Source organism: Lampetra planeri, chromosome 53 (assembly GCF_965212315.1).
Source record: "Lampetra planeri chromosome 53, kcLamPlan1.2.h2, whole genome shotgun sequence".
Classification (NCBI taxonomy): Eukaryota; Metazoa; Chordata; class Hyperoartia; order Petromyzontiformes; family Petromyzontidae; genus Lampetra; species Lampetra planeri.
Genome location: NC_136159.1, coordinates 8,992,575 through 9,020,031, shown reverse-complemented (window position 1 = coordinate 9,020,031; position 27,457 = coordinate 8,992,575). Strand labels below are relative to the sequence as shown.

Sequence of the window (27,457 nt, the reverse complement as noted above, 5' to 3'; positions counted from 1 at the left end):
GAGGAGGTCATGGGACAGATCCGGGTGCCACAGGTTGACTGCTGTTCCAGGCTTGGTGCCAGAGGAGGATGTCACGGGACAGATCCTGATTCTATGGGTTGACTGTTGTGCGACAATTCCACTCGGGTGACAGCCAAGGTCAAAGATCGGAGTGCAACCAGTAAACTCCTGACCCCTGAACCTGGACCACCCAAAAAGAGGGAGGGGGGGGATGGAAGGAGGCAGAGGGAGAGAGAAGAGAGGTAGGAGAAGAGATGCAAGAGGTAAAGATGCCCCAGAATCAATAACGACTGCAAAGTCATGTGACCCATGTGGTACAGGGGCAGCAGTGCGGGCTGGAACCATCGCTGTTGGAGCCGCATGGGCAGGGGACATGGAACGCATCCTTAATCCCAGCACCTGCACCAACCACAATCACCACCACAATAATCAAAATAACCATAAAATAACCACAACAATAAGCACACCTCAAATTAGCACGGTTGGCTGGGTACAGTGCGATAGAAGTTCAAAATACATACAACTACCATAAGAACCATCATAACCACCTACACCACAACTATGACCATTACAATTATAACAACAAATATAACCACAAATGTCAATGAATCCACCCCGAATTGACCGAGGGAAAGAAGATCGAATGGCCCTATTAGAGCCTGGTACATTTTACAGAGACAAATCGTTTGAGAAAACAAAATTTTGCAAATATTTTAGAAATGTAATGAACCACCATAACCAAACAACAAAAACATTGATGCAGATACGACACAACCACTGCATGAAGGGTCTTATCCCTCTGTGGGTGTGTGTGGGTGGGTGAGAGGCTGAGTGTGAAATGGACTCGAACCTGCACCTCTGCATTGCAAGTGCAGTGAGCTGACACCCCGCGTGTGGAGAGGTAAAGTTGTGGGTACGCCAACCTCGTTCCAACGGGTCCGGACCAGCGTGGAAGAGTAGACCAAATATTCAACATCGCGGCCTCAAGTAGAGGTCATTTCTGCCATGACAACAAATCCGTCCCTCCAGAGATACAAATAAACTAAATTTAACTCATCCCATCAGCCACAATCTGGCAGTGCCTCTCCTCATCATCATCAGCAGGGCCGCGCTCTGCTTGGAGCAGTGCCGTGAACTCAGCAGGCGCCTAGAGCGTGACGGCTGTGGACCAGGCGCCTCCTCTGCCTCCCCTCCCCACCACCGCCACTACTGATGTGTCCACACTGTGCAAAGTTCTCACCTTCTTCGGGCTGAGTCGACGTAGAGGAGGCCCAGCCAACGAGCCGTCGGTTCAGAAGCTTTCGCGAGCCACCGACGGTGGCCGTGAGCGGGAAACCAAATCAGCCGCTCGCCACCCACAATCCACAGCGCGCGCCGGCCGCCTCCACTCAGCCCTGGCCTAAGCGGAAGTAGCAGCGGGGGGAGGGGGGTGGAGCATGGGGGGTGAGGGAGCGGGTGGCGAGGGGGAGGGGCATGGGCGGGGGTTGCCAGGAAGGGGGGGGGAAGGGGGGGGAAGGGGGGAGTCGTGACGGCGGGTCAGGGGGGGAATGGGGGGCAAAAGGGGGGGTCACGATGGTGGGGAGGGCGGGGGGGGGTCACGAGGGTGGGGAGGGCGGGGGGGGTCACGATGGTGGGGAGGGCAGGGGGGGTCACGATGGTGGGGAGGGCGGGGGTGTCACGATGGTGGGGAGGGCGGGGGGGGTCACGATGGTGGGGAGGGCGGGGGGGTCACGAGGGGGGTCAGGCGGGTTGCAGGGAGAGCCAAGAAGGGGGTTCGCGAGGGGGGGGCATGGGAGGGGGGCATGGGGGGTCACGAGGGGGGGCAGGAGGGGGCATGGGGTGGGTCACGAGGGGGGGGGGCATGGTGTTAGTCACGAGGGGGGGGGGGCTGGGGGGACAAGGGGGTCGCGAGAGGGAGGGTAGAGTGGCATGGGGGGTTGAGGGGGGGCAAGGGGGGGGCGGCATGGGGGGTCACGAGGGGGGGGGGGGCACGGGGGGCATGAGGGGGCCGCGAGGGGGAGGGCAGGGGGCATGGAGGGGGGTCACAAAGGGGAGGGGCAGGGGGGGCATGAGGGGGCGCGTGGGGGTCATGGGGGGGGTCGCGAGGGGGGGCATGGTGGGAGTCACGAGGGGGGGCTGGGGGGGCATGGGGAGGAAGTCGTGAGGGAGGGGCATGGGGGGGCATGGTTGGAGTTGTGAGGGGGAAGGAACAGGGCGCAAGGGGGGTCGCGTGGGGGAGGGTAGGGGTGCATGGGGGGTTGAGGGGGAGCATGGGGGGAGGCAAGGGGGTGACAAGGGGGGGTCGCGAGGGGGTGGCGGGGCCGCATTGGGGGTCACGAGGGGGGGCGCAGGGGTAGCAGGGGGGGCATGAGGGGGGCCGCAAGGGGGAGGGTGGGGGGCATTGGGGGTCACGAAGGGGAGGGGCAGGGGGGGCATGAGGGGGGTCGTGAGGAGGGGTATGGGGGGGGGGGTAGGGGGCATGGCGGGTTGAGGGGGAGCAAGGGGCGGCATGGATGGTAGCGATGGGGGGGCAAGGGGGGGCATGGGGGGCCACGAGGAGGGCAGGGGGGCAAGGGGGGAATCGCGAGGGGGGGGCAGAGGGGGCATGGGGGGGTGGTCATGAGGGGGGGGGCAAGGGGGGGTTGCAAGGAGGAGGGCAGGGGGGGCAATGGGGGGTGAGGGGGAGCATGGGGGGGGGGTTCGTTAGGTGGAGGGAAAGGGGGGGCATAGGGGGTCGTGACATGGGGGATTGCGAGTGTGGAGGGGTGGGGGGGCAAATGGGGGGGTCGTGAGGGGGTGGGCAGGGGGCATGGGCGGGTCACGAGGGGGGGGAAGGAGGGCAGGGGGGGCATGGGGGGGGTAGCGAGGGGGAAGGAAATAGCGGGCCATGGGGGGGGGTGGTCGCGAAGGGGGCCATAGGGGGGTGGGTGGGAGCATTGGGGAGTCGCGAGGGCAGGAGGGGCATGGGGGGGGGGGGCATGGGGGGTTCGCGAGGGGGGGGGGAAATGGAAGGTGGTCACTTTAAGATGTTTTCTTGTTCATGTTTTTGTTTTTTGTTTGTTGCGGTTGCACCGATTCAAGAGCCGAATGGCTCACAGGGCTATACCTAATAAATGAACTTGAACTTGAAGGGGGGGCAGGGGGGGGCATGGGGAAGTAGCTCATGGCTGTTACGTCACGGGGGGCGTGGTTACCTTGTACCGCCCCCACGTCTCGCATCATGAGCTTTCCACTGGCAGTTTGGCCGTTAGAGACGTGCCGACAGACCCCTGAGCAGGTGAGGAGTGGAACTGAGCTGTGGGTGAGTGGTGGCGGTGTGAGTCTCTCTATGTGAGTCTGTGTGTGAGACTCTGTATGAGTCTGTGTGTGAGACTGTGATGCCACAGCAACGGAGCTCTGCCGGCGCTGCTGCCCCCTCGCAACCCGTCACACGAGCACACACACATACCCCCACGTAGGACCTCGTGGGGGAATCACCTGGCCTCTGGGTTTTCACCCGAGAGCCCCCCTCGTGGTGGTGCTCCACGGTTTCTCGGGGCCAGCGAATTGGCAGATTCCCCCCAGGTCAAATTGCACCGCGGCGCAGTGGATTGACTTAAAATTGCATGACCACGGCGAGCCACTGAGGAACCGCGGTGAGGGTACTCCCAGCACAGGGAAGGGGAGCCTTGGGGGGAGCCGAGCTTCCAGCGGGCAGCGACAGATAGTGGGGGCGGGGGTAGCGGGCAGCGCCAAATAGTGGGGGCGGGGGTACCGAGCAGGCTGATGGTACGCCGAATGGGCCGGAGCTGAGCCAAATAGTGGGGGCATGGTACGGACGCGTACACAAGGGACTTGGGCGCAATGGGCCTGAGGCTGAGCGAAATAGTGGGGGCGGTGTACCGGGCGGGCTGGGAGGTGCTCCGTCTGTATACCCACGCAGACAAGCGTCAGGATTGGCTGGGAGGGCCCGCCAGCTTAGCCGGGGAGTCCTTTGATGTAGGACGGGATAAACGCAGGACAGAGGAGCACCGCGAGGGAGTCTTCACTTCAAGTCAGCGATCCAGGCAGTCAAACTCCACTCGAGCGTCCGAGTGACGCGTCCGAGCGCAGCTGGAACACGACAAAGGCTGGGACCTCCTGCACCCCCGTCTCTCCGACTCCCAGCACGACCGTGAGTACGTAAAAGGGGTGAGGGATAGCGTGAGGGCTCCCCGAGGGCTTAGTGAGAGATAGATGAGGAGGGTTGGGAACAGCCAGGTGAGACGCTGCTCGCTGGGTGGTTTCAGCTCCAGGTCACGTGGTATTTACTTGCAGTTGCACCGGGAATAAACTCTAGCATAGAATGCCGACGTTGCGTGGTTTCTTTGGGTGTGGAGAGGTACTGGGAGGGGTGTGGCGCAGGCGTGAACAACGGGTGAAACGTGTGAAGCAGCCTCTATTCGATTGTCATTGTATTTTTGTGCCGCACTAACCCCGCGCATTTTACGCAGTGGGGTCTCGTTGCGACGCTCGCCTTAAGGGTGTCGGCCGGTGCGTAATTCAAGCACGTGGTGCTGCTGGTGGTGGTAGTGCTGGTGGTGGTTGTTGTTGGTGACTGCGCCCGCGCCCGCAGCAGCGTTCACGGGTATGCACGCGCAAGGAGTCACCTCCGAGCATTTTTGGCGCGTGCACGTGGTGGGCAGCAGGTCCGGGTGTGCGCGCGCCCGCAGCCCCCGCAGGGTGAGGGCTGGTTTACGCGGGGGGGTGGGAGGCCAGTTTAACGTGAGGCGGTGGAGGGACAGCCACGAGCCATGTTTCACAGGGAGGGAGCTGGTGCGGGGAGGCCGATGACTCGATCAGATCGGTGGCAGCCCGGCGTGAAGAAGAGGAGGTCGAGGGGGAAGAGGAGGGGGGCATCAGCCGCCACATAATGGTGTCAGAGGTGGTACGATCCCCCACACCTCCAAGGGAAAGAGGGGCTTCACTCCAAGCCAAGGTGAGATGTGTATTCACCGGCCAAGGGATTCCTTCATGGAAGTCGTTTGCCCGCAACATTACATGTGCTAAAGATATGAATGGGTTGAAGGAGACCGGGCTTGTCTTCATTGCCCTCAGGTGCCCCTGGCAACGTCTCCTAAGTTGCTTAAACCCTGGAAGGGTCCCGTTGAGATTGTCCGCGTGCTCCGCCCCCAGTGCGTTAGAATTCTGTTCAGAAAACGCTCATGGTATGTCCACCCCTCATGCCTCAAACCTTTCACTCCTCACACCTCCATGCCACTGTACATGGGCCGAGAACGTGTTGTGTCCGACGAGTCGGGTCAGGTGCCGGGGGAGTCTAACCCTCAGCCCAGTCATGTCATTCCGTCTTCTGGAGCCACAGGAGTGAAGTCGTCCCAGCCGCCTGTGACGGCGGATTCGGGGGTCGGCGGGTCACCGGCCGTCCTGTGCGTCCTGCCTCCACAGGCCCCTTCTGCTCCGGATGGGCCGGCCTTTGGGACTCGTTCTAAGTCCCGGAGATTTTCTTGAACCATCACGAACCTTGCCCCCACGCCACCCACTCACCTTGCGCCGTGTTGACAACCGTCGGTCACTTGTTGTTTCTCTGTTGTTCCGAAAAGGCGGGTGGGGCATGAGGGGTCTTCATGTATATATGTTCTGGTATTCCCTTGTACAGGTGGGCTGGGGTATTTATTAAGGGTTCGCCTGCATTTATTTTTGTTACTCGCGTTCGCACAATGAGGCACACATACACTTTGTTTGGTTATTGTTGTATTGTTGCCAGCCGGGTTGGCTGGATGCTACGAAGAGGGGGGTTAATGTAGTGCCGTAGATGGGCTGCACTTACCTGCAATGGTGGACGAGGCCCATCTAGGGCGGTACCTCGTACTGCCAGGGGAGGGGCTGCAGTGCCAGCCTAAGAGGGGAGGGGCTGCTGGGGGCTCAGGATCCCACACAGCTAAGCCCCTTGGCGCCCCAATGGGGGGAGGGGGGCTGCGGGGGATCTGGGATCCCACACAGCCCCACCCCTCGATGGGAAAGGGGCATAAAAGAGGACCTCCCCAGCCGATCTGGATCCAGTTGAAGACAGAAGCCGAAGACCAGCTAGATAGGACCCTTAGACCCCTAGCCCAGCTGTTCTTAGCAGGGCCGGGACTCTGTGCAGCTCAGTGGTGAGACACTGGGAATCCCTGGCCCGACGTCCTTGTAAGGGCTGGGTCCAGTGGGTCAGTGGTCGGAACTCGCACCCTGGCTAGGGCGAGTTAGAATAGCCTCCCCCTAGGCACCCATAGCCAGAGGACCCTGAGTGTAGTCCTGTGTCAGGGCAAATTATCCCGGAGGCAGTACCTCCCCAGACAGTGGTGTAGGAGGACAGTAACCCTGAGTGTGGTGTTAATAAAGTATTGCCTCCAAGAACCGTCTCCGATGTCTCCTGAATCCACAACACTACACTTGTATCCACGCTCTTGCGGCCGTGGCAGAGGGAAGTAGATTTACCAAAGGGGAGGGAGGCAGGATAACGTGGCTAGGCGGCAGAGAGCCAGCCACGAGCCATGTCCCACAGAGAGGACGCTGGTGCGGGGAGGCCGATGACTCGATCGGCGGCAGCCCGGCGTGCAGGAGAGGAGGAAGAAGGGGGAGAGGAGGAGGGGGAGCATCAGCCCCAGCAAACTCTAGGGGCTGGAAAGGGCTTTGTTTTATTGTTCGAAGTTGGTTAGCTTGATGCATTGTCATCAAAATATTTTAATTCTTTGAAGGTCTCAGATTAAATAGCCAATGGGCATTGTCATGCTCCAGTGAGACCACATGTGTCAATATTTACTCTCATTTTGTAAAAGTGGAAGCTTTTACCATGACAGTGATCTCGACCACATCAATTCCATACACCCAGCCATCAGATTCACCATGGAAGTCGAAAAAGATGGCAAGCTACCCTTTTTGGATGTCCTAATTAAAAGGAGACCTGATGGTTCAATGAGCCACTCTGTCTACAGGAAAGCCACCCATACGGATGCTTACCTAAAACCGGATTCCCACCACCATCCATCCCAGAAGAATTCCCTCATCAAGACTCTATACCATAGAGCCCAATGCATCTCCGACCAGGAACACATTGCCAGTGAACTCAAACACGTACGCCAAGCTCTTAAGGCTAATGGTTACTCCGACTACACAATCCGCAAAGCCATCACTCCAACTATCAAGAAGGATTCTGTTGAGGAGCCTTTCAAGACCATCACCTTACCCTACATTGCTGGGGTCACAAAAAAGATCTCCAAAATCCTGAAAAAACACAAGATCCAGGTCCGATTCAACACAGTACATAAAACCCGTGATCTGGTCCCGTCTGTAAAATGTGGTTCCAGACATACAGTACCCTGGCGTCTACAAACTAAGTTGCCTCTGTGGTAGCAGTTACATTGGAGAAACCAAACGACATGTCTCGGACCGCATCCGTGAACATAAAGCAGACTTGAAACACGGTAGGACAAACACCTCAGCCGTGGCAGATCACTGTTACAATTCAGTGGGCTCACATGATATTGACTTCTCCAAGACAGAGGTTCTCTGCAAGCCATCTGGCTACCATGAGAGATTCGTTCATAAGGCGATCCACATAAACAAACACAGAGACAATTTCAACCGAGAAGATGGATTCTGGCTCAGCAATCATTGGAAGGACATAATAAACCATTTCAGATCTTAACTGAGTGTGTTCACGTTTTCGGTGACTTTCAGACCGCAGTCCACTCATTGGCATTGACTATATAGCTTGTATTCTCCGCACGGAATGGATTCTTTGCTCCGCTGCAAGTCTCCGACCCCCACTCTCACATTGACATATTTCGTTGCTTCCTCTTAGTATCTTTCACGCGACGGTCAATGGTATAGTGTATAGCGGATTGTATAATAATAAATAGTATAAAATTGTAATGTTTAATACAATTGAAGTACCGGTGAAGACGCTGGACACCCAGGTTGAGGCACACGTATATTTATTTTCAGCTTATCGGTACAGGACAACACTAGAGGGGGTAGCGGCCCCCTCACCCGGATAACTGGGGATACCCCCTAGCTAATCTCACCTATCCCCAAGTCCTCCTCTAACGAGCTAGGGGAGGCTAACTGGCCCGACACTGGTGAGTCGGGCTACGGTCTCCGGAGTCCCAGGGTCTAACCCTGGTTCACGGAACCACGCCTCTGGCTCGCTCCTCTGCAGCCCTGACAAGGGCGGCGTCGAGGGGAGTCCAGGGCTCTAGCTAGAGGATCTTCACTCTTCCTCCTTCGTTCCCAGACTGAGCCCCGAGCTCTCTTTGTCCTCCCCCTTTATACCCCCCAACAGGATCACAACCCCCCAGGCTGCCTGATGCGGACGTCGCTGCGGGCACCCCCCCCGTGTACTCCCGTAACTCCGCCCACTGTGTTTGTTACCCATTGGATCGTATGCACTTACAGCCCTCCCGTAACAGCCCTACATCACCCCCCCCATTACAGCTCGCAGCCGTCCCGGCTGCAACAATTCCAAATAAAGGAACAATTACCCCTCGACCCCGTGTGTGCCTCATTTTTTTCAACAAAATGCAAATAGAAGAACAACAACAAGAACAACAACCATACCCCCGAAGGGAATGTCCGACGCACCCCCCCCCCGCATAAATACGAAATCCGTAAGCACGTATGTACAACTAGCCAGGAACTCCCCCATCACACACAGCACACCCACGACACACAACGCACCCACAACACACACACCGCGCCCACACAACACAACACACTCAGTGTGCAAGGAGCACACCACCGACGCAGCATACAGTAACCATGACACGTGAAGGAAAATAAATTTTTTCTTTTTCTTCCTGCTGTATATTATAAGAGTCTGCGCATTTTAGCGCGCGTCCTTGCCGCAGGCCCGTCACACGGGGCAACCCCGGACGGCGGACCATCCGGTGGCGGCTGTCCCATGCGAGGTGAGGTCGCGATTGAAGTCGCGCGACTGTCGGCATCACCTGTGGGGGTTCCAGGGCGTGAGCCCGTCATTCCCGGTGCACCTGTGGGTGGGACAGCCGGCAACACATCAGGCGAGAGCAGCGACGGACCCTCCGAGTCGGTCGACCCCCCACATGCTTGGCCTCGCGTGCGTGGCGTGGGCCCCCGCACCGCAACAAACGGCTTCAGCCTAGAGGGGTGTACAAACCACCGGCGCCTCCCCCATTGGATTCGAACGCACTGAGGCCTCAAAACCTCAATAACCTCGACGGGGCCCCGCCACGGGCGTACGAGTTTAGAGGAGGTCGCGAGTGGTACCTGGGGACAGTGCAGCCATGCCCTGTCCCCCGGCTTCCACTGCAGCACGTGCGCGCGAGCCAGTCTGAGGCGCTCGTTCGCCTTCTGACGCCTGTCAGAATTTAGCCTCGCCGCATCCCGCGCCTCAGTCAGTTTGTCAAGGTTAAATTTAACGTGATCGTCCAATTTAGATTTGCCCAGCGGCACGGGGATCTGCAACTGTGCCCGAACAGGTGGGTCGGGTTCGCGGCCATACATAAGAAAGAAAGGTGAAAACCCCGTCGCAGCATGGGGAGCCAATCTGTATGCCGCTAGAACCCCTTGAATTTGTAAGTCCCAATCAGCCTGTGAGTCCGAAACTTGCTGCGACAACATAGACGTGATGGTGCGATGCAGACGCTCGACCATCCCGTCCGTTTGCGGGTGATAGGGGGAGGTTCGAATTTTTTTCGTTCCCAGGAGATCACAGACTTGTTTTAGGAGTTTCCCCGAAAAATTTCTACCCTGGTCGGTCAACAACCGCTCCGGGGCACCTTTGTCCATGACATAACCTTGGACAAAGGCGTCGACGATGGCTGCTGCCGACTGATTCGCCAGGGGCCAGGCCATAGGCCAGCGCGTAAAATATTCGACCCCAGTAAGCAAATATTTATTTCCCCTGGAGGTGGCGGGGAATGGCCCCAGAATATCCAGTGCGACCAGTTCATTTATTCTGGAGACCTGGATGGATTGTAAGGGCGGGTTCGACTCCCGTGCCGGTGGTTTGCGCTGCGCACACTGAGGGCATGCCGCCAACAGATCAGCGACATCCCTTGTCATACCCGGCCAAAAAAAATTCAGCTGAAGCAAGGCGAGTGTTTTCTGGGTACCTAGGTGGAGGAGGCGCTCATGAGCAGCCCACACCACCTTACCTCGTAGGCCAGAAGGGACCACCAGCCGGTGACGCTGGGATTTCCCGTCCCAATGCATAAGCAAGCCCGCATGGGTTTCCCATGCGTCGGCATGACCCGTCACACGCCCCCTCTCCCCGGCGCGACGACGCAACGCGAGGAGGGAGGCATCCTCCAACTGGAGGCGCCCCCATTCATCAACGGGCAATCCAAGCAGGGAATCTCTCCCCTGTTCGGCGATATCAATGGGGACTACCGTTTCATCGTCGGCGGCCGCCGCCAGGACCGGAACCATCACGTCCCCCACTGGCTTGCAACGCCCCGACCCCAGGAGACATGCGCATTCGGAGGCGGTTGGCATCCGTGACAGAGCGTCAGCGTTGGTGTGGCGAACGCCCTTACGATAAGTGGTTTCAAAACTGAAATCCTGGAGGACCTCCAGCCATCGGGACAATTGTCCCGATGGCTGTTGAACCTTCAGGGCGTACTGCAGTGCCGCATGATCTGTGCGGACGGTGAAATGCCGACCGTACAGATATGGGCGATACTGTTGGATGAAATAGACAATTGCCAACAGTTCCCTACGGGTGACACAATATCTTTGCTCCGTTGGAGACAACACCCGACTGCCGTACGCGACCACCCGTTCCACGCCGTCAACCACCTGGGAAAGCACGCCTCCAATACCCGTGTTGCTCGCGTCGGTGTCGAGCAAAAACGGCCTCGAAAAATCTGGGTAAATCAAGGGAGGAGCCTTCACCAGCGCGTCCCGAAGGGAGCAGAAAGCAGCTTCCTCATCCTGACCCCAGTGGAACCGAACCCCTTTAGAAGTTAACGCGTGTAGGGGTTTGGCAATTGTTGCAAAATTAGCGACGAAGCGTCGGTAATATGATGCGAAGCCAATAAAACTCCTGACCTCTCCCACCGAGGTGGGAGTCGGCCAGGAGCTGACACACTGCGTTTTGGCGGGATCGGTAGCAATACCCGAGCGCCCTACGATGTGCCCTAAATAACGCACCGACTCGCGTAACAAATGGCATTTTTGGGGCTTAAATTTCAAATTAGCAGCCCGCATCTTTAGGAAAACCGCCCGCAACCTCTGGAGATGTTCATCAAAAGTTTTACCAAAGACAATAACGTCATCCAAATAAATCAGGCACGATTCCCATTGCAATCCAGCCAAAACCAATTCCATCAATCGCTGGAAAGTTGCCGGCGCTGAGTGTAAGCCCATCGGCAACCGGTTGAATTGGAACAGGCCGTGCGGTGTACGGAAAGCAGTTTTAGGTTTAGAATCATCGTCCAGAGGAAGCTGCCAGAATCCCGAAAGTAAATCTAGTGTGGAGAAGAATCGCGCTCCCGCCAAAGCGTCCAGCGATTCGTCCATCCGTGGGAGCGGGTATGCGTCGGCAACCGAAATTTTATTAAGGCGCCGAAAATCCACGCAAAACCGCAACGAGCCGTCCTGCTTTTTAACCAGGACGATCGGCGCTCCCCACGGGCTGGTGGAGGGAGAAATGATGTCGGCGGCTAACATGTCATCAACAGCCGATTTGACATGGTCCTTTTCGGCGGGACTTAACCGAAACGGATTTTGGCGAATTGGCGCGCTGTCACCCGTGTCAATATGGTGACGCAGCAGGTGAGTGCAACCCAAATCATATTTATCACGACTGAAAACGTCGGAAAATTCCCTCAGTAGCGTTCTAAGCTGTTGGCGCTCTGAATTTGTCAGGTCCGTCGATCCCGCACAAAGCGCGTCGATCCACCCTTCATCGCTGTCCGAATGTGGGAGCATCCGGGAAGCAGTGCCAACGTGGTTCGCGACAGGTTCCTCGCAGGGCACTGGCGTCGCGTGAGCGAGCACCGTCCCTTGAGGAACCACCACCGTCTGCGATCCCACATTTAGGACCGCGATGAAAGGGTCCCCGTCCCCTCTTACGACGGTCTGGGCCGGAATCAAATGAGGCCCATTAACCCCGGCCCTAGACGGTCCCAGCAAAACACCCTGATCCCCTATGCCCTTAGCGAAGGGCTTACGAAGTTTGAGAGGCACTAGCATTTGAGCTCCCGGCGGCACACGAACAGTTTCAACGACGAACGCCGGTACCGTCGCGAACGCCGACCGAGCCGCCGCAGGGGATGGCAGGAACGCCATGCGCCGCCCCGATGGAAGCTCAATGCATCCTTGGTCGATCAAAATACGAATGGGCATTTTACCTAAGAAATCCGTCCCCAGCAGGCACGGAACCGCCAGCGAGGAGGAAACGAAAATCGGCCCCGACAATTTGATGTCCCCAATAGAAATTTGCGCTCGAATCTGTCCCATGATGCCGAGAGAGCCCCCGTTAGCGGCATAGAATGGGACGTTAACCGGCAGTAAAGGCCGGCTTTGTACGGGCAGAATATTGTAAATTAATTCCGAAATGATTGTCGCCGATGCCCCCGTATCGACCAAGATGCGTACTTCTACCCCGTCAATGTGTCCGACTACGGCCGACGACCCCGACGACGCGGCTACCACGCGATGGGCCAACACGGACCACTGTTTGGGCTCGATTTGAGTCCCCGCAGTGATCCGCGTTGGCCCCACGCAACGCGACATCGGCCCCCCGTTTGTTGTGGTGCGAGAGCGTGCAACGGGTAGGTGCTTTGGCCAAACATGTGTGGTGCCGCGACTCGCCGGGTCATGTTGCTGGAGCTTGGGAGGAGGAGGCCCGGCGTCCCGTCGAGCCGTCGTCCCGCGCTGTCGAGGAGAGCGGCACCCCGAGGCGACGTGGCCCCGGACGCCGCAGTTGAAACACCGCGGGAGCCCCGGTGGAGACGACGGGCGGTTGAAACGGCTTGACCCGTCCCGGGCCGACCGTACTTCTTGCGCCTGTTGCCGTCGATGGTCGACGGCGAAGAGCTCCTCCGTCGGAAGGGTGGCTGCAGCCACCGCACGCCCTGCCGATGCCCTGCTGGCTTTCCGCCGCAGGGACAGAAGGTTGGCGTGAAGGAGGCGCGCCGCCTGAAGAGAGGTCATCTCGGCGTCCTCCTGTGCGACGACAGCGATGTCCAGGTCGTCTGCCAGGAGGAGTATTTTCTCCGTGACCATCGCGTCCACGCCATCGTCGTCCATACGGGGAAAAGCCGTCTTAGCCAGCGCTAGGAGGCTCGTCCTGTATGCCAGGGGCGACTCCTTCTCACCCCGCTTGCGCTCGTAGAACCGCTCTCTGCATTCCGCTGAAGGTCCATAGACCCCGGCCAGCAGCTGTAGTGCTTTCGGCAGAGTAGACCGCTTCTCTTTCGGCGCCGATGTGAGGGCGGCGAGCGCGTCTGCGTCGAGGAGCGCCGGCAGCGCGCAGAGGGCTTCATCGTCGGACCACCTTGCCATTTCTTGGTGGGCGATGAAGCGTCGCTGGAAGCCGCCCCAGTCGCCCTCTGCACCAACAAATTCTTTCAGCGGAGGCAGCCGTTGTTGTAGCGCAGCGTTCGCCTTGGACGTCTGTAGGCTGCTATCCCCGGGACTCGGCTGTGCGTCGGCGCGAATGGCAGATGGAATCGCCTGTCGCGGATGTGATGACGCTCCCTCCGCTGGAGATGACGCAGCTGTCCCAGCGAGAGCGGTGTCGGACCCAAGGTTGAGCCCGGCCACGCCCTCCGCAGCTGCCGTGACGATGGCGGGAAATTCAAAGTTTGAGTTTTCAGAAATGGCGGGAAGGCGCTCAGGTTGACGACTCCCCTCGCCCCGTGGTGGACCACCAGCCCCCAGCCGCGTGATGTTTTCCAGCGTGGCGGCAGCGGCGTACAGTAGCTCCGCCAGTCTCTCGTGAGCCAGCCGTAGCGCGTCTGGCTGCGGCCCCTCTTCATGCCGATGCCCCGGTAGGAAGGCGTCGGCCCCCGGCTGCGCCATGTCTTGGTGAGCCGCCTCGGGCTCAACGACTTCAGCAGTGTCCTCCTCCGGTACTCTGGCTCGAGCTGTCTGACGTGTTTCCATGTCCGTAGTACTTCTGACACCAGATGAAGTACCGGTGAAGACGCTGGACACCCAGGTTGAGGCACACGTATATTTATTTTCAGCTTATCGGTACAGGACAACACTAGAGGGGGTAGCGGCCCCCTCACCCGGATAACTGGGGATACCCCCTAGCTAATCTCACCTATCCCCAAGTCCTCCTCTAACGAGCTAGGGGAGGCTAACTGGCCCGACACTGGTGAGTCGGGCTACGGTCTCCGGAGTCCCAGGGTCTAACCCTGGTTCACGGAACCACGCCTCTGGCTCGCTCCTCTGCAGCCCTGACAAGGGCGGCGTCGAGGGGAGTCCAGGGCTCTAGCTAGAGGATCTTCACTCTTCCTCCTTCGTTCCCAGACTGAGCCCCGAGCTCTCTTTGTCCTCCCCCTTTATACCCCCCAACAGGATCACAACCCCCCAGGCTGCCTGATGCGGACGTCGCTGCGGGCACCCCCCCCGTGTACTCCCGTAACTCCGCCCACTGTGTTTGTTACCCATTGGATCGTATGCACTTACAGCCCTCCCGTAACAGCCCTACACAATGTACAAAGTAATATATAGTATCGTAATTGTATAGTGAATATACAGCAGTGTGATATACAGTAGGGTGGGTAGAATACATAGTGTAATATTACAATGGTGTATAGTAATACAGTATATAATTTAATGTTGGGTTTGTCTATGGCAGTATATAGTACGGTATAGACCCGTGTGATGTAAGAGAATAAAGTTTAGCTGGAAGCATATTATATTTTTTGCGACATAGAATTGTAATGTATTACTTACTGTTAGTAGCTCAGCTTATTGGAGAGTATATTTAGTATACTGATGATACTATGTAGTTTATACTTTAGTTGTTTACGTGGTGGTTTAGTTACTGCAGCTACAGACTATTAACATTCCTTCCCTTTATTAATGCTTCCCCCTATCCCCTCCCTTTGATGCTGCTAATCCTGCATAATGCACGGGCAAAACATAACTTTAAACCCCTCGCCAAACCTACGCATTTCTCAAGTAGTACTAAGCGCATATCTGCATTTCCCATATGCTAAAATTCCTCTTGATATGCAAATTCTGTTGTCAAGGCGCTCTTCCTCCTCCCTCCCAGCTTAAATATACGCTCCAAGCCTGGGGTGTGTCATTCAGACTCTGTCGTCTCGACAGACCTGTTCTTCACCTGAGGACGGCTGCTTGCCTTGTGGCCAAAACGTCGTGAGAATTATTTGATTGGTTTATTTTTATTATTTTATTATTTCCATTCTACGTGACTTTACCGAAAGAACCAATAAGATGAATCCCTGCAGTCACGAAAGCTTTGAATCAAGTTTGAACCACCTGTACGGGGAGGGTGTAAGTTGTTTTCGCTCTCTGTCAAATTTCACACTTAACTGGAGATCGTAATTAGCCCAGCTATGCGTTAACTGTGTTAGCCGACTCTTGCATTGCATTACATTTCCAATTTTTTAAAATAAGTTTGTTTTCTCAAACGGCCTATTTCTCTCTCAAAAATTTACCAGGCTCTCAGAGGTCCATTCGCTCTTTCTCTCCCCCCAGACGCTTCGGGTTGGATTTCCACACCTCTCTGTGTCTCTGTTCGTCAAATTTCACACTTAAATTCCAATTTTACCAATCTTTGGAGATCGTAATCAACCAGGCTATGTGTTAACTGTGTGTTAGCCGACTCTCTGTGTTGCATTACATTACATTTCCAAAAGGTTTACTAAATTGTAATCTCAAACTATTTCTCTCTCTAAAATTTACCAGGCTATCCTCATAGGGGCATTCGATCTTCTTTCCCTCGGTCGCTTCGAGGTGAATTGGCAAGAACACGAGGACACAAGCGCATTTTGTCTCTATACTCATCCCACTGATTAAGTATGTCTAAAGACGAAAAACATGTTCTGCGAAGCTTGACATAAACCATGCCTGTAAATAATTATTCCTGCCTTGTTAAGTGGTGCTCCGCTGCCGTCCGTGACCCTAATTGTTTGCAAACGGCGCTCCTGTGCTGCACAGCTCAAACACGTAGGGATCCTGGAGCAGCTGAAGAAATTCAAGTTGGAGGAGCTGGTCATGCCACCGCTTCGAAAACCAAGATGCCGACATCAGGTACCACCTCTCCGTGCCTCCCCCATGACCCGGTCTCCTCTCCACTCGTGCAACATCACGCATTCACTTGCTCGCCCAAAGCAGTGGACGCCATCCACTGGCCTGCACAGGCAAAATAGAAATGGTTGTTTGTTGACCTGTCATGGTAGTCCAGGAAGCGGCGTGTGTTTCGATGCTATCTGTTGGACGGGAAACTTTGTTTTTCCGTTACCCGGCCGCGCCATTGTTGGATGTGCAAGCTTGCATTTGTGTGAAATTGAGTGCACGAAAAGGCGCTCACAAATCCATCGCTCTGACCTAAGCGAAACGACCCCTCATCCTGGCACGAGGTCTCTGATTGTCTCAATTAAATACTTTAACTATAGAATTGGAGGCACAAAGGCTAACAACTCAGTGGTTTTATAGATTATATACTGTTCTTGCAACTTATTGCTTGAAGACAATGTTGGTTAAGTGGTATTAAATAACGTGCTTAAAATAGTTCACCACTTCCAACGTGCTGCAAAGCGTCCATCACATACGTTTTCTTTCATTGTATAATTGTACTGGACCATGGACCAAATATTGTCTTGAGTCAAGCTGCAAGGCTCTTGGGTTTAACTTGGCAGCAGAGGATTGTGTAAAGGCACAGAGGAAATTAGGACCTTTGGGGGGTTTGGTAGCAAGGACGGTGCCAGTTAGTGCAATCGCCCTGTGCTCGTGTCCCATTTCTCACATGCGTGCATGTGTGCGTGTTTCAACAGCGCCGTACAAATACGGTTACCTACTCTCAAGAAGTTGGTGAGTGCCCACAGATGCCTTTCCTCACACCTTCTCACCTCCTTTCGAGATTCATGTTTCCAAACATTCTGGTTTACCCACACATTCATAAATATTAATAATCATAAGTTCGTTTGCCAAATACAACCATTGAAACGCTCTTGAAACAGTTCACCATTACCAGCGATGTGCAATCCACTGCTGGATGAAGCTCTCCTCAAGCCGCTGCTATTTGATTTGATCTTTGGATGTAATAATCCACCTCATACCAGCACAGCAGCTGATTTCATAATTCAATCTCCTCGGTGGACATCTATTGGATGCGTTCCATCCGTTAGTTGCCACTCCCATCATTATTTATCACAACCATTATCACCTTCATAATTGCCATCGTCGCCATGATCACCATCACCACTACCAATTTCATTATCACCATCAGGATGGTCAGCAGCTACTGCAGCTGAATGTAACCTCAACCACGCTGGACGAAATGCCTGAGTTGGCTTCCAACCCTGCAACAGCCTCAAACCCTGTGGTGGCTTTCAACCTTGCGGCTGCCTCCAACCTTGCGAAAGGCCCCCCAAGCTTGCGAAGGCCCCTAAGCTTGTGAAGGCCCCCAAGTTTGCCAAGGCCTCCAAGCCTGCGTAGGCCTCCAAGCCTGCGGAAAATTCCACTCCTGCAGCGGCCTCCATGCCCGAGGCAATCAATGTAACATCTACGGAGCAGCAAATGTTGCAGTTCTCCAACTCGGGGATTAACGTCTGATGGTCACTGATTTGAGTGAGCATGTGTGAGGCAATACGGCCCAGCGTGGCTAAGTTATTCTCCCAGCACCTTGAGGGCCGTGCAGCTCTGTGGACCCAGCCCCTTCCATTCTTTCCTGCCCCTTTCTTCCCTTGAGTTACATTCAATTTTACCAGGTTAATAATGTATGCTTGGTTTAGTTGATGTACATCCCAAGTTGATTTCTATTACACGCTTTCTTTTAACTCACGGTCTGTCGTTGTTTTCGTTGTATCCTCAAATCTTGTAACTCAAAATTTACCCACTTCCCAATGTGGTATCGACTTGGTATACTTACGTCATACTGATGAAAATACTATATTCTATCATAAAAAACACATTTTAAACGTTCTCTTTTATATGTTATGTTTCGGCTTGGGTCTAATTGTCCACGGTCAACTGACGTTGGCTGTAAATCACCACGGTTCCTTACATTATGCCAAGCTTCAGGGACACTTCCTGGAGTTGTGGAGTTCTTCCATTATTAGTAGGGTACATTTAATTAAAGCGTGTTTTTAAATTTAAAAAAGAAAAGATTACTTATTTTCATCACTGCCATTGCCTCCCTTAATGCCACTACCTCCATCATCACCCTAACTGCCTTTACCTCAATAATCACCATCACCTCCATAATTACTGCTACCACCTCCATTGCCACCATCACCGCCTATAATTGCCACCACCACTTTCACCGCCAGCATGGACATGAGCACCCAGTGCTCCTGCGCTTTATTAGTCTCACGAACGCAGCAGCAAAAAAAATCTAGAAATGGACATGGACGTCGACATGAAGGCTGAGCGAGTGTACGGCACGCGGCTTCATAAATACCAGGGGGGTGGGGGGCGTGGGGAGTTCTACATTCATCGACACCGCGAGAACCTCTGCCAGACAAGAAACGCTACGAACACCGAGGTGAAGGCATGGGGGGGGGGGGGGGTGTGCCTAGCGACCCCCTCCTCAGAGGACGGTTGTAGGTCCCTGGTGCAAATGTGTGAAGGTGCGTCAAAGAGTGTGTGCGTACGTAAGGATCTCTAAATACGTAGGGACGTATAAGTGTGTGATTAAGGATACATGGGTGTGTATGGTTTATGTGTGTCCATTCCTGAATGTTCTCACACATGCTTATCAGTGTGCCAGAGTGTAAACTAAACTAAAACTTTTTTTTTATTTTACCCGGTAAGGCCCACTGAGCTACGTATCTCTTTTTCAGAAGCGACCTCACCACAAATGATAGCGCAACGAAGTGGCTTATCATGTGGATATTTATAGTAGCCAAATACTCTAAACGCATGTTTCTAAATGTGGAGGGAAAAACTGGAGGACCTGGAGAAAAATCCACGCGACCATGAGGAGAGAGACACGCAAACTCCAAATATACAGGCATCAGGGACAGGATTGAACTCACAACCTCCTGTGTACCAGGCGAGGTAGTTGACATCTCACCACTGCGGTGTAAGGGTGTGTATGGGTGTGAGGAAGCAGGCGTGTATCAGGATGTTTATGGGTAAGTGAGCGAGTAGGAGTGTGTACCGGTGTGTATGTGGGAGCAGGAGTGTGTCAAGGTGTGTGGGAGCAGGAGTGTATCAGGGTGTGTGGGAGCAGGAGTGTGTCAAGGTGTGTGGGAGCAGGAGTGTGTCATTGTGTGTACAGGTGTGTAGGGGTGTGTCATGGTGTTAACGGGAGTGTACAGGTGTGAACGGCTATGTACTGATGTGTCCAATCTGTACACATCCGTACATCGCCGTTCACAGCCGTGTGTGGGTGTATACAGGTGTGTACGGGTGTATACGGGGGTGTATGGGTGTATATGGGGCTGTACTGGGCTCAGGCCCCGTTGATTCAAAAGGCCGCCCTCAGCGTCACAGTCGTCTCACTGGGGCACCCGTCCCAGATGCAGCGTCGTTGCTGCAACCGTGCCACACGCAGGGGCCGCTGGCTGAGCCCGCATATACGTGCGTACGTGCCACTGGAGCGTGGCACCTAGTTGAGTTTGGGCGTGCGCGGGGACGTGGGCCAGTCGTAGATGTCGGGCAGGAAGGAATCGTACTCCGTGGTGTAGAGCTTGGAGCGCACGTATGCGTCCTTGTCGTGCGGCTCCGGGTAGTGGAACGCCATGTTGTTGGCGTAGACGAACTGGGACACCTGGTGGGCAGGGGAGGGCAGTAGGAGAGGGTGACAGGGTCAGCGCAAGTAGGGGGGCCCGCGCGGGCACGTGGGACGCGCGGTGGGAAGAACGCACGACGGAACACGTGCACACGCAACACATACACAAACAGCACACACAGCGCACACGCAACATGGTACGTAATACACGCACACATTGTGTACACACAAGACACACACGCACATACGTAGCGCAAACATACAAAACATGCACACAGCATACACACACACACCCAAACATTCATATCTCAAACAAAACACCCAAACATTCATATCTCAAACAAAACACAACAACCGCCATTCACCAGTAAATGGTGGTGACGTCACCACGGCGCTTGTGCCATGCTAGGTTCACTTTGAGGTCACGTGAAGTGTCAAAGACCTGCTGGCAAGAGGTCACAGAACAGACCCAGGTGCCATTGGTTGACCGACTGAGATGACTGGCAGATGCACCAACTATTTTACCCACTCTGCCAACTTTTTTTAGCCGCCCAGCGCTCCACTCGTTGTTGCGAGCGTCCCCCCTCTACCCTCCGCTGTTGCTGGAGGGCAACTGCCTCCAACTCCCCAACAGCGGAAATGCTTAGTAAACCTGCATATCTGACCTTGTGGGTTGGAGATTGGATCGACAGTTTTTTCTCTATGCAGTACTGCACGGCTCTCAGAACCTCCGAGTAAAGGCTGCGGTAAGTCCCCTCATTTTCCAACGTAAGATGCTGTAGATGGTGTAAGTGGGCCTGTCACTTTTTCTAAACTTGCCAGTACTGAACCTCATCCATTTCCCCTCGGCATCAGGAGGAGGGGGGGAAGATGCCAACTCCACCTGCAAGCGATGATGATAGTATCGCTTACAACCTTCATGAGCTAGGCGAGACCAGGCTGTGGTTTTGAATGGGTCTGAGGTGGATGCCCACCACCATATTGAAAGAATGGCAGCCACATTTTACAGGTGACAAGCTGATGGCCTGGGCATATCAGCTCAACGGGAGGTGCTGGTGTCAAGGATATGGGCCCGCATTCACTGTTCCGTCACTAAATAGTCCAGCAGGTGTTCTTGCTTGAACCCAGTGTGCATTCATGACGTTGTATGGATGTCGGAACAGCGTGTTGGTGATTAAAAGCCCATACAAACCCATGGGCTGCACAAAAATATAGCAGCCTCCTGTCGTTGTTATTGAGCTGATTTGGTCATTGCCTTCCAATCACTGCAGCCCAGGTTCCTGCGTTATTGACCCACTCGTGCATTAAGTCACCCAACTGGACGACTATCTCGAGGGCCACATTAGCTACCACCTTTGACAAGAGGTCATAGAAGGAATCAGACGCATCTGCTTTGCCTGCATCTCTCTACTGATGTTCATTTTCAGTGGCAGCGTAAGCCACCGATCACCATTTCTCGCCTCCCGAGTCCACAGTAGCCTGGAACTCAGATTCAAACACCTCACCACCACGCACCCACGCCCCCTTCATTATTTGGTTCAGAAGAAGAGCCACTCCCTGTTGTTTGGTGGTTTCCTGCCCTGAGTGGAGGACTCTCTACCCCTCATGATGACTGGAAACAGAACCAGTCTACTAGACCTCCTGTATTCCACAGATGTCCAGGCGGTACCGGTCCAGCTCCCGACAGAGGAATGGAAACCTCTCCTCCGCAGTAAGAATTCAGAAATTCCATTTGGCGGACCTCAGTAGTTTCCTGCAGTTTTTAAAGGAACTCCAGTGATCTGGCTCCGATAATGGAGTTTGGCCAGGAGACGTCAGATGCCTGTTCCACCGGGATCTCCGACACAAGCTTGTTTTGATCTTTTATTCGTGGTTTAGTGGTACTTGAATTGAAAGTAGAGAAGTTGCCAGCCCCTTGCACAAGTCCGCTATATCGGCTCCAAACAACATGAGGGGAACTAGAGGATAGAATCGGCCTTCCCCCCCAATGGCATTGCTCAAAAGTCACCACAGTGCTCCCGAGCCGCAAGCACCGAGGAGGTGGGGGTTGTTTTTCCGGTCATGTATACATTTACACAGACATATGCATGCAGCGTACACACCACACACACATGCACAGACCATGCACATAACATGCACATAACATGCACATAGCATGCACATAGCATGCACATAGCATGCACATAACATGCACATAACATGCACACACACAGGGCAAGCGGGGAATGGAGTGGATGCAGCACCTTGACGGCGATGTTGATGGACACCTCTTGGATGTCGGAGAGGGGCGGATACAGGAGACCTTGGCTCAGTGACTCCTCGGTCACCTGCTCAGCCAGAGTCTGCGGGGGGGGAGGGCCGGGAGGAAGTCTCTCTTGAACACCCGATAATGTGGGTGACACATGGGTGTAGGTGAGGGCAGCGCGCAGACGGGGGCTACGTGCAGGTGAAGGTGACAATACCTTGGCCGCCTCGAGGAACACCTTGTCCTTAATGTGGCGCACGCCGCAAAGAATCATGGCCAGGGCCACGCCTGCCAAGGGCACACACGTACACGCACATAAACGGACGCATACACATATACGTAAAGCAATGCATGCACACATACACACACAGGCACGTGCACACACGACGTTACACACACACACATACAATGTGTTTCAGCATAAAAAGTGTGAGCATGGGGTGTATGTGTGTGCTGCAGTGTGTGCGTAGTAGTTTAACGCGCGCCAAAGGGGGTAATTGTATACACGTGCGGGTTGGGAACAGTGGGGTCGAATCGGGACATGCTGTTGTTGCTGGGGGCCAACGAGTGAGTCGGAGATGGCCCGTTAGGCAATTATGGATGCAGGGCAGTGATTGGCCAGTTGTTGTTGTTGAATACAAGGTGGCACCTCAAAGTCTGAGAATGGAGACAGGTGGCAGGGGGGCCGGGGGTGCGGGGCGTTAGGTGGGACGCCAACTAATTAATTGGGAATTAATGAGGAGGGGGATAAATAGGGGCGCGTCAGAGCAAGAGGGGGAGTTGTGCTGGGAGCTGGACGGAGTCGGTCGGAGCAGAAGAAGAAGCATAGAGTAGCAGTGGAGAAGAAGAAGAAGCATAGAGTAGCAGTGGAGAAGAAGTGTAGGGTAGCAGTAGAGACGGAGAAGCTGAACGAGAGAGATAGTCAGACAGACGGAGAAGCCGAACGAGAGAGATAGTCGGAGTGAGACGGAGAAGCCGAACGAGAGCGACAGTCGGAGTGAGACGGAGAAGCCGAGAGAGAGCGACGGCTGGAGTGGGACGGGGAAGCAGAGAAGGGAGTCGGGAGAGACGGAGAGAGAGAGGGAGGAACGGAGCGAGCGAGGCCAGCGAAGCGCGGCGAGCGAGCGGAGAACGCGTTAAAGGACGGTGGCGAAATGTGCTGTGTTGGACAAATAAAGTGTCGACAGAAAAGGAAGAAGTTGTCCGCGTAAAGTTCAGCACTACGTGTGTGAGAGGATGTCACTCCTCTGTCAGGAGCGGGACCGATACTGCCTGGAACTTTGCAGTATTCAGGAGGTCCAGTGGACTGGCTCTGGCTCCAGTCACCATGAAGGGTAGACAATCCTCTAATCGGGGCAGGAGACTGCCAAACAACAAGGAGTGGCTATTCTTAGTGTAGTGGTGGTGTTGACGTGCGCCGACAGTGATGGATTACGGGGCGGCGCGGGGTGCGGGGTTGGGCACGCATGTGGGCGTGGTGTGGACGCGCGCGCCGGGAGTGAGTGAGTACGGGGCGGCGCGGCGTAGGGGATTGTGCGCGCTGACACGAGGTGAGAAAAGGGGATCGTGGGCAGCGCGCAGTGATTGGTCAAATGGGATGGGTGCTCTCAGCGACGTCCGCAGGATGGACATAAAAGAGGACGCGCGGGAGCACTCGGGGTTGTTGTTAACCAGTTGAAGATTGAAGACGGAGTTGAAGAAGTAGTGCCCTGAGACCCCTAGTCCCGCTGTCCTTGTCAGGACCGGGGCCCTGTGTGGCTCGGAGGCGAGACTGTGGGACCCGTGGTCCGACGCCCATGTGGGTCGGGACTGTGGGACCCAGAGTCGAGACGGACATCCCGGCTGGGTGTGTTCCGAGAGGCTACGGGGCGTAAGAGCCCGTGTTGGTGTAGCCGGGAGAACCGTGTGGGTTAGGCTGGTGTTAGCCACCCGTGTAACTAAGTGGGTGTTGGTCACCCGAGTAACTATAGCTGGTGTTAGTCACCCGTGTAACTATAGTTGGTGAAATAAAAGAGTGTGCTACCCGTGAAGTCGTCTCCCGCCGAGTTACTACATTACATTAGGAACAAATAATAAAGGGGGCGTGGGAGCATAGCGTTGAGGTGTGGTGTGAGAAGCTGTAAGCGCCAGGCTACTGTCGACTAGCTTCCCCATTAGTGGGAGGTGAGAAATGGTGGAAGTTACATATGTTCCCACCAAAGATGAAGATCAGAGGATGGATGCACACAAGGCCGATGAGTTAGATGCCTTATATGACCTTCTGTCACAGGTGCTAACTCAAGTGGCCCCACGGGATAGTCATAATTTTGGGTGACTTTAATGCTAGACTTCTGTGCAGAACCATGGGCTTGTAATTACAAACACACTGTTCCAGCATCGGTCCATCCACACAACATCATGGATGCACACTGGGTCCAAGCAAAAACATTTGCTCGACTATGTCGTGATGGAACAGCAGATGCCAAGACACCAAGACCTACCATGGAGCTGATCTGTCACTGACCATCGGCTAGTCATCTGTAAGATGTGCCTGCCATTTTTCCACTCCGGTGGTGAGTGTCCTTCTAGGACCCTATTCAAACCCACAGTGGCCTGGTCTCAGCTAGCTGATGAAAGTTGCAAGCAAGAATTTCATCATTGCGTGCAGCTGGAGTTGGCATCGTCACCCCCTCTTCCTGAATACCGAGGGGAAATGAGTGAGGTTTAGGACTGTGGTTCATGCATCTGCAATGGCTGTTTTGGGTACACAGTCCAAATTTCCCCAGAGACCCTAGCTGATTGAGGAGGTATTCTGGCTGGCTGAGAAAAAGCGACAGGTCCACTCCTAGTCTACAGCATCCTACGTCAGAAAATTAGGCTTACCGCAGCCTTCACTCGGAGGTTCGGAGAGCCAAGCAGCGCTGCAAGAATGAGTGGTGGTCGGGGGTTGCTGAGAAGATGTAATCTGCCTCAGTAGCCCGCGATCCCAAACCGCTCTTTAATTCCATTAAAAAAAAGTCACCTGCAGCGCCACACCTATCACCATCCTTATGGGAAAGACAGGTGATGCAATTTCTGACCCCTAGGAACAGCTTTGCAGGTTTGCGGAGCATTTCTGCGATGTTTTGGGGGAGGGGAAATCCCTCAGCCCATAAAACATCATGGGGAAAAGTGGGAATGATCCTGCGGAGGCTACGGTGCCTTAAATATTGAAAGAAGTTTTCACCCCCTGTGAGTGGCTGGCTGAAGTGCCATCTGTTGAGGAAGTACGAAAGGCGATCCAGAATCTGAGACGAGGAAAAGCACCGGACAGAGATCATCTTCCAAGCGAACTGCTGAGGGAGGGTGACGTTTATGTGCAGACTGCCTTATATGTCATCGCAATAACTGTCTGAATTTTTGTTTGTGTATAGTAATACAGTATATAATTTAATGTTGGGTTTGTCTATGGCAGCATATAGTACGGGGTAGGCCCGTGTGATATAGTACGGTGTAGACTCGTGTAATGAAAGAGAATAAAGTTTAGATGGAAGCATATTATATATTTTTTACGACGTAGAATTGTAATGTATTACTTACTGTTAGTAACTCAGCTTATTGTAGAGTATAGTTAGTATACTGATGATACTATGCAGCTACATACTATTAACACTCCTTCCCTTTATTAATGCTACCCCTCCCTTTGATGCTGCTAATCCTGCATGATGCACGGGCATAATTAGTACTATTCACATTCCTGCATTTCCCATAAATATGCTAAATTCCTCTTGATATGCAAATTATTTTGTCGAAGCGCCCTTTCCCCCCCTCCCAACCCAGCTTATATATATGCTCCAAGCTCGTGTGCTGTTTCATTCAGACGCTGTCTCCCCGACAGACCTGGTTTTCACCTGTGGACGGCTGCTTGCGTTGTGGCCGAAACGTCGTGAGAATTATTTTATTATGTTTTATTTTTATTATTTTATTACATCCCTTCTACGTGACTTTACCGAAAGAACCAAGAAGACATATTATATTTTTGCGACATAGAATTGTAATGTATTGCTTACTGTTAGTAGCTCAGCTTATTGAAGAGTATATTTAGTATACTGATGATACTATGTAGTTTATACTTTAGTTTTTGACTTGGTTGTTTAGTTACTGCAGCTACATACTATTAACATTCCTTCCCTTTATTAATGCTACCCTTACCCCCTCCCTTTGATGCTGCTAATACTGCATAATGCACGGGCATAATATGACTTTGAAACCCCCCACCCACCTCCTAAGCATTTCACAAGCAGTACTAATCACATATCTGCATTTCCCATAAATATGCTAAATTCCTCTTGATATGCACATTCTTTTGTCAAGGCTCTCTCCCCTCTTCCAACCCAGCTTAAATATACGCTCCAAGCGTGGTGGTGTTTCATTCAGATGCTGTCTCCCCGACAGACCTGGTCTTCACCTGAGGACGGCTGCTTGCGTTGTGGCCGAAACGTCGTGAGAATTATTTTATAATGTTTTATTTTTTATTATTTTATTATTTCCCTTCTACGTGACTTTACTGAAAGAACCAAGAAAATAACTGTCTGGACCACTGATAGGGTTCTGTAGGATTGGAAGGATGCCCGAGTGGTCCCCCTCTTTAAGAAGGGAAACCCGCCCAGACTGTAACAATTACAGGGGCATCTCCCTCCTCAGTGAGCCGGCAAAGGTCCTGGCAAGGATGATTCAACATCGCCTTGCCAGGCACGCTGAAAAGAGACTTGCGGAACTCCAATGTGGTTTCAGGCCAGGGGAGTCATGCACATACACCATATATTCTGTCTGTCTGCTACAGCAGAGGTGTAGGGAATTCCAATAAGACCTACATCTCTGCTTTATGGACCTGGTCAAGGCCTATGATACCATCAATAGGTCTAGACTCTGGGTTGTTCTTTGTGCTTTCGGAGTCCCTGACTATCTGCTCACAATCATTAAGGACCTTCATGATGGAGAGCAGGACCAGGTAAAGCTACATGTCTGTAAGTCGGAGCCATTCTCTGTTCAACTTGGGGTGCGACAGGGATGTCCTCTGGCCCCCACATTATTTAAAAAAAAATTCGATCACGTAGTTCGTAAAGCCTTCGATCGCTGTACCGGAGGAATTTCCATCTGGTAAAGATACAATGGGAGGCTGATTGATGTCCGGGTGCGGTCAAGGGATGGCTCCCTATTGGTCAACCATGTTACGTATGCTAATGATCGAGTGATTTCTGCTCACTCAGAGGAGGAGTTGGAGGTGCTGCTGCTGAACCTGTAGCGTGCCACTAAGAGGTGAGGCCTTACTATCAGCCACAGTTGCGGAGAGAGTGGAGAGTTATCCATAC

The 27,457-nt window shown here is 53.9% G+C and overlaps 1 protein-coding gene across 5 annotated transcripts in view; it reads right to left on the bottom strand.

Annotated features, from left to right (window-relative positions):
• Positions 1–18,477: 18,477 nt before the first annotated feature.
• ME2 (malic enzyme 2) overlaps positions 18,478–27,457 on the bottom strand; it is a 69,837-nt gene continuing 60,857 nt past the window's right edge. For all 5 annotated transcript variants that reach the window (XM_078617258.1, XM_078617262.1, XM_078617259.1 and 2 more), the window contains 3 exons: positions 22,345–22,415; positions 22,126–22,224; positions 18,478–19,921 (listed from right to left, as the gene is read on the bottom strand). In XM_078617258.1, coding sequence (XP_078473384.1) covers positions 19,760–19,921; positions 22,126–22,224; positions 22,345–22,415 — 332 coding nt within the window. In that variant the 3' untranslated portion in view covers positions 18,478–19,759. The remainder of the gene's footprint in view (positions 19,922–22,125; positions 22,225–22,344; positions 22,416–27,457) is intronic.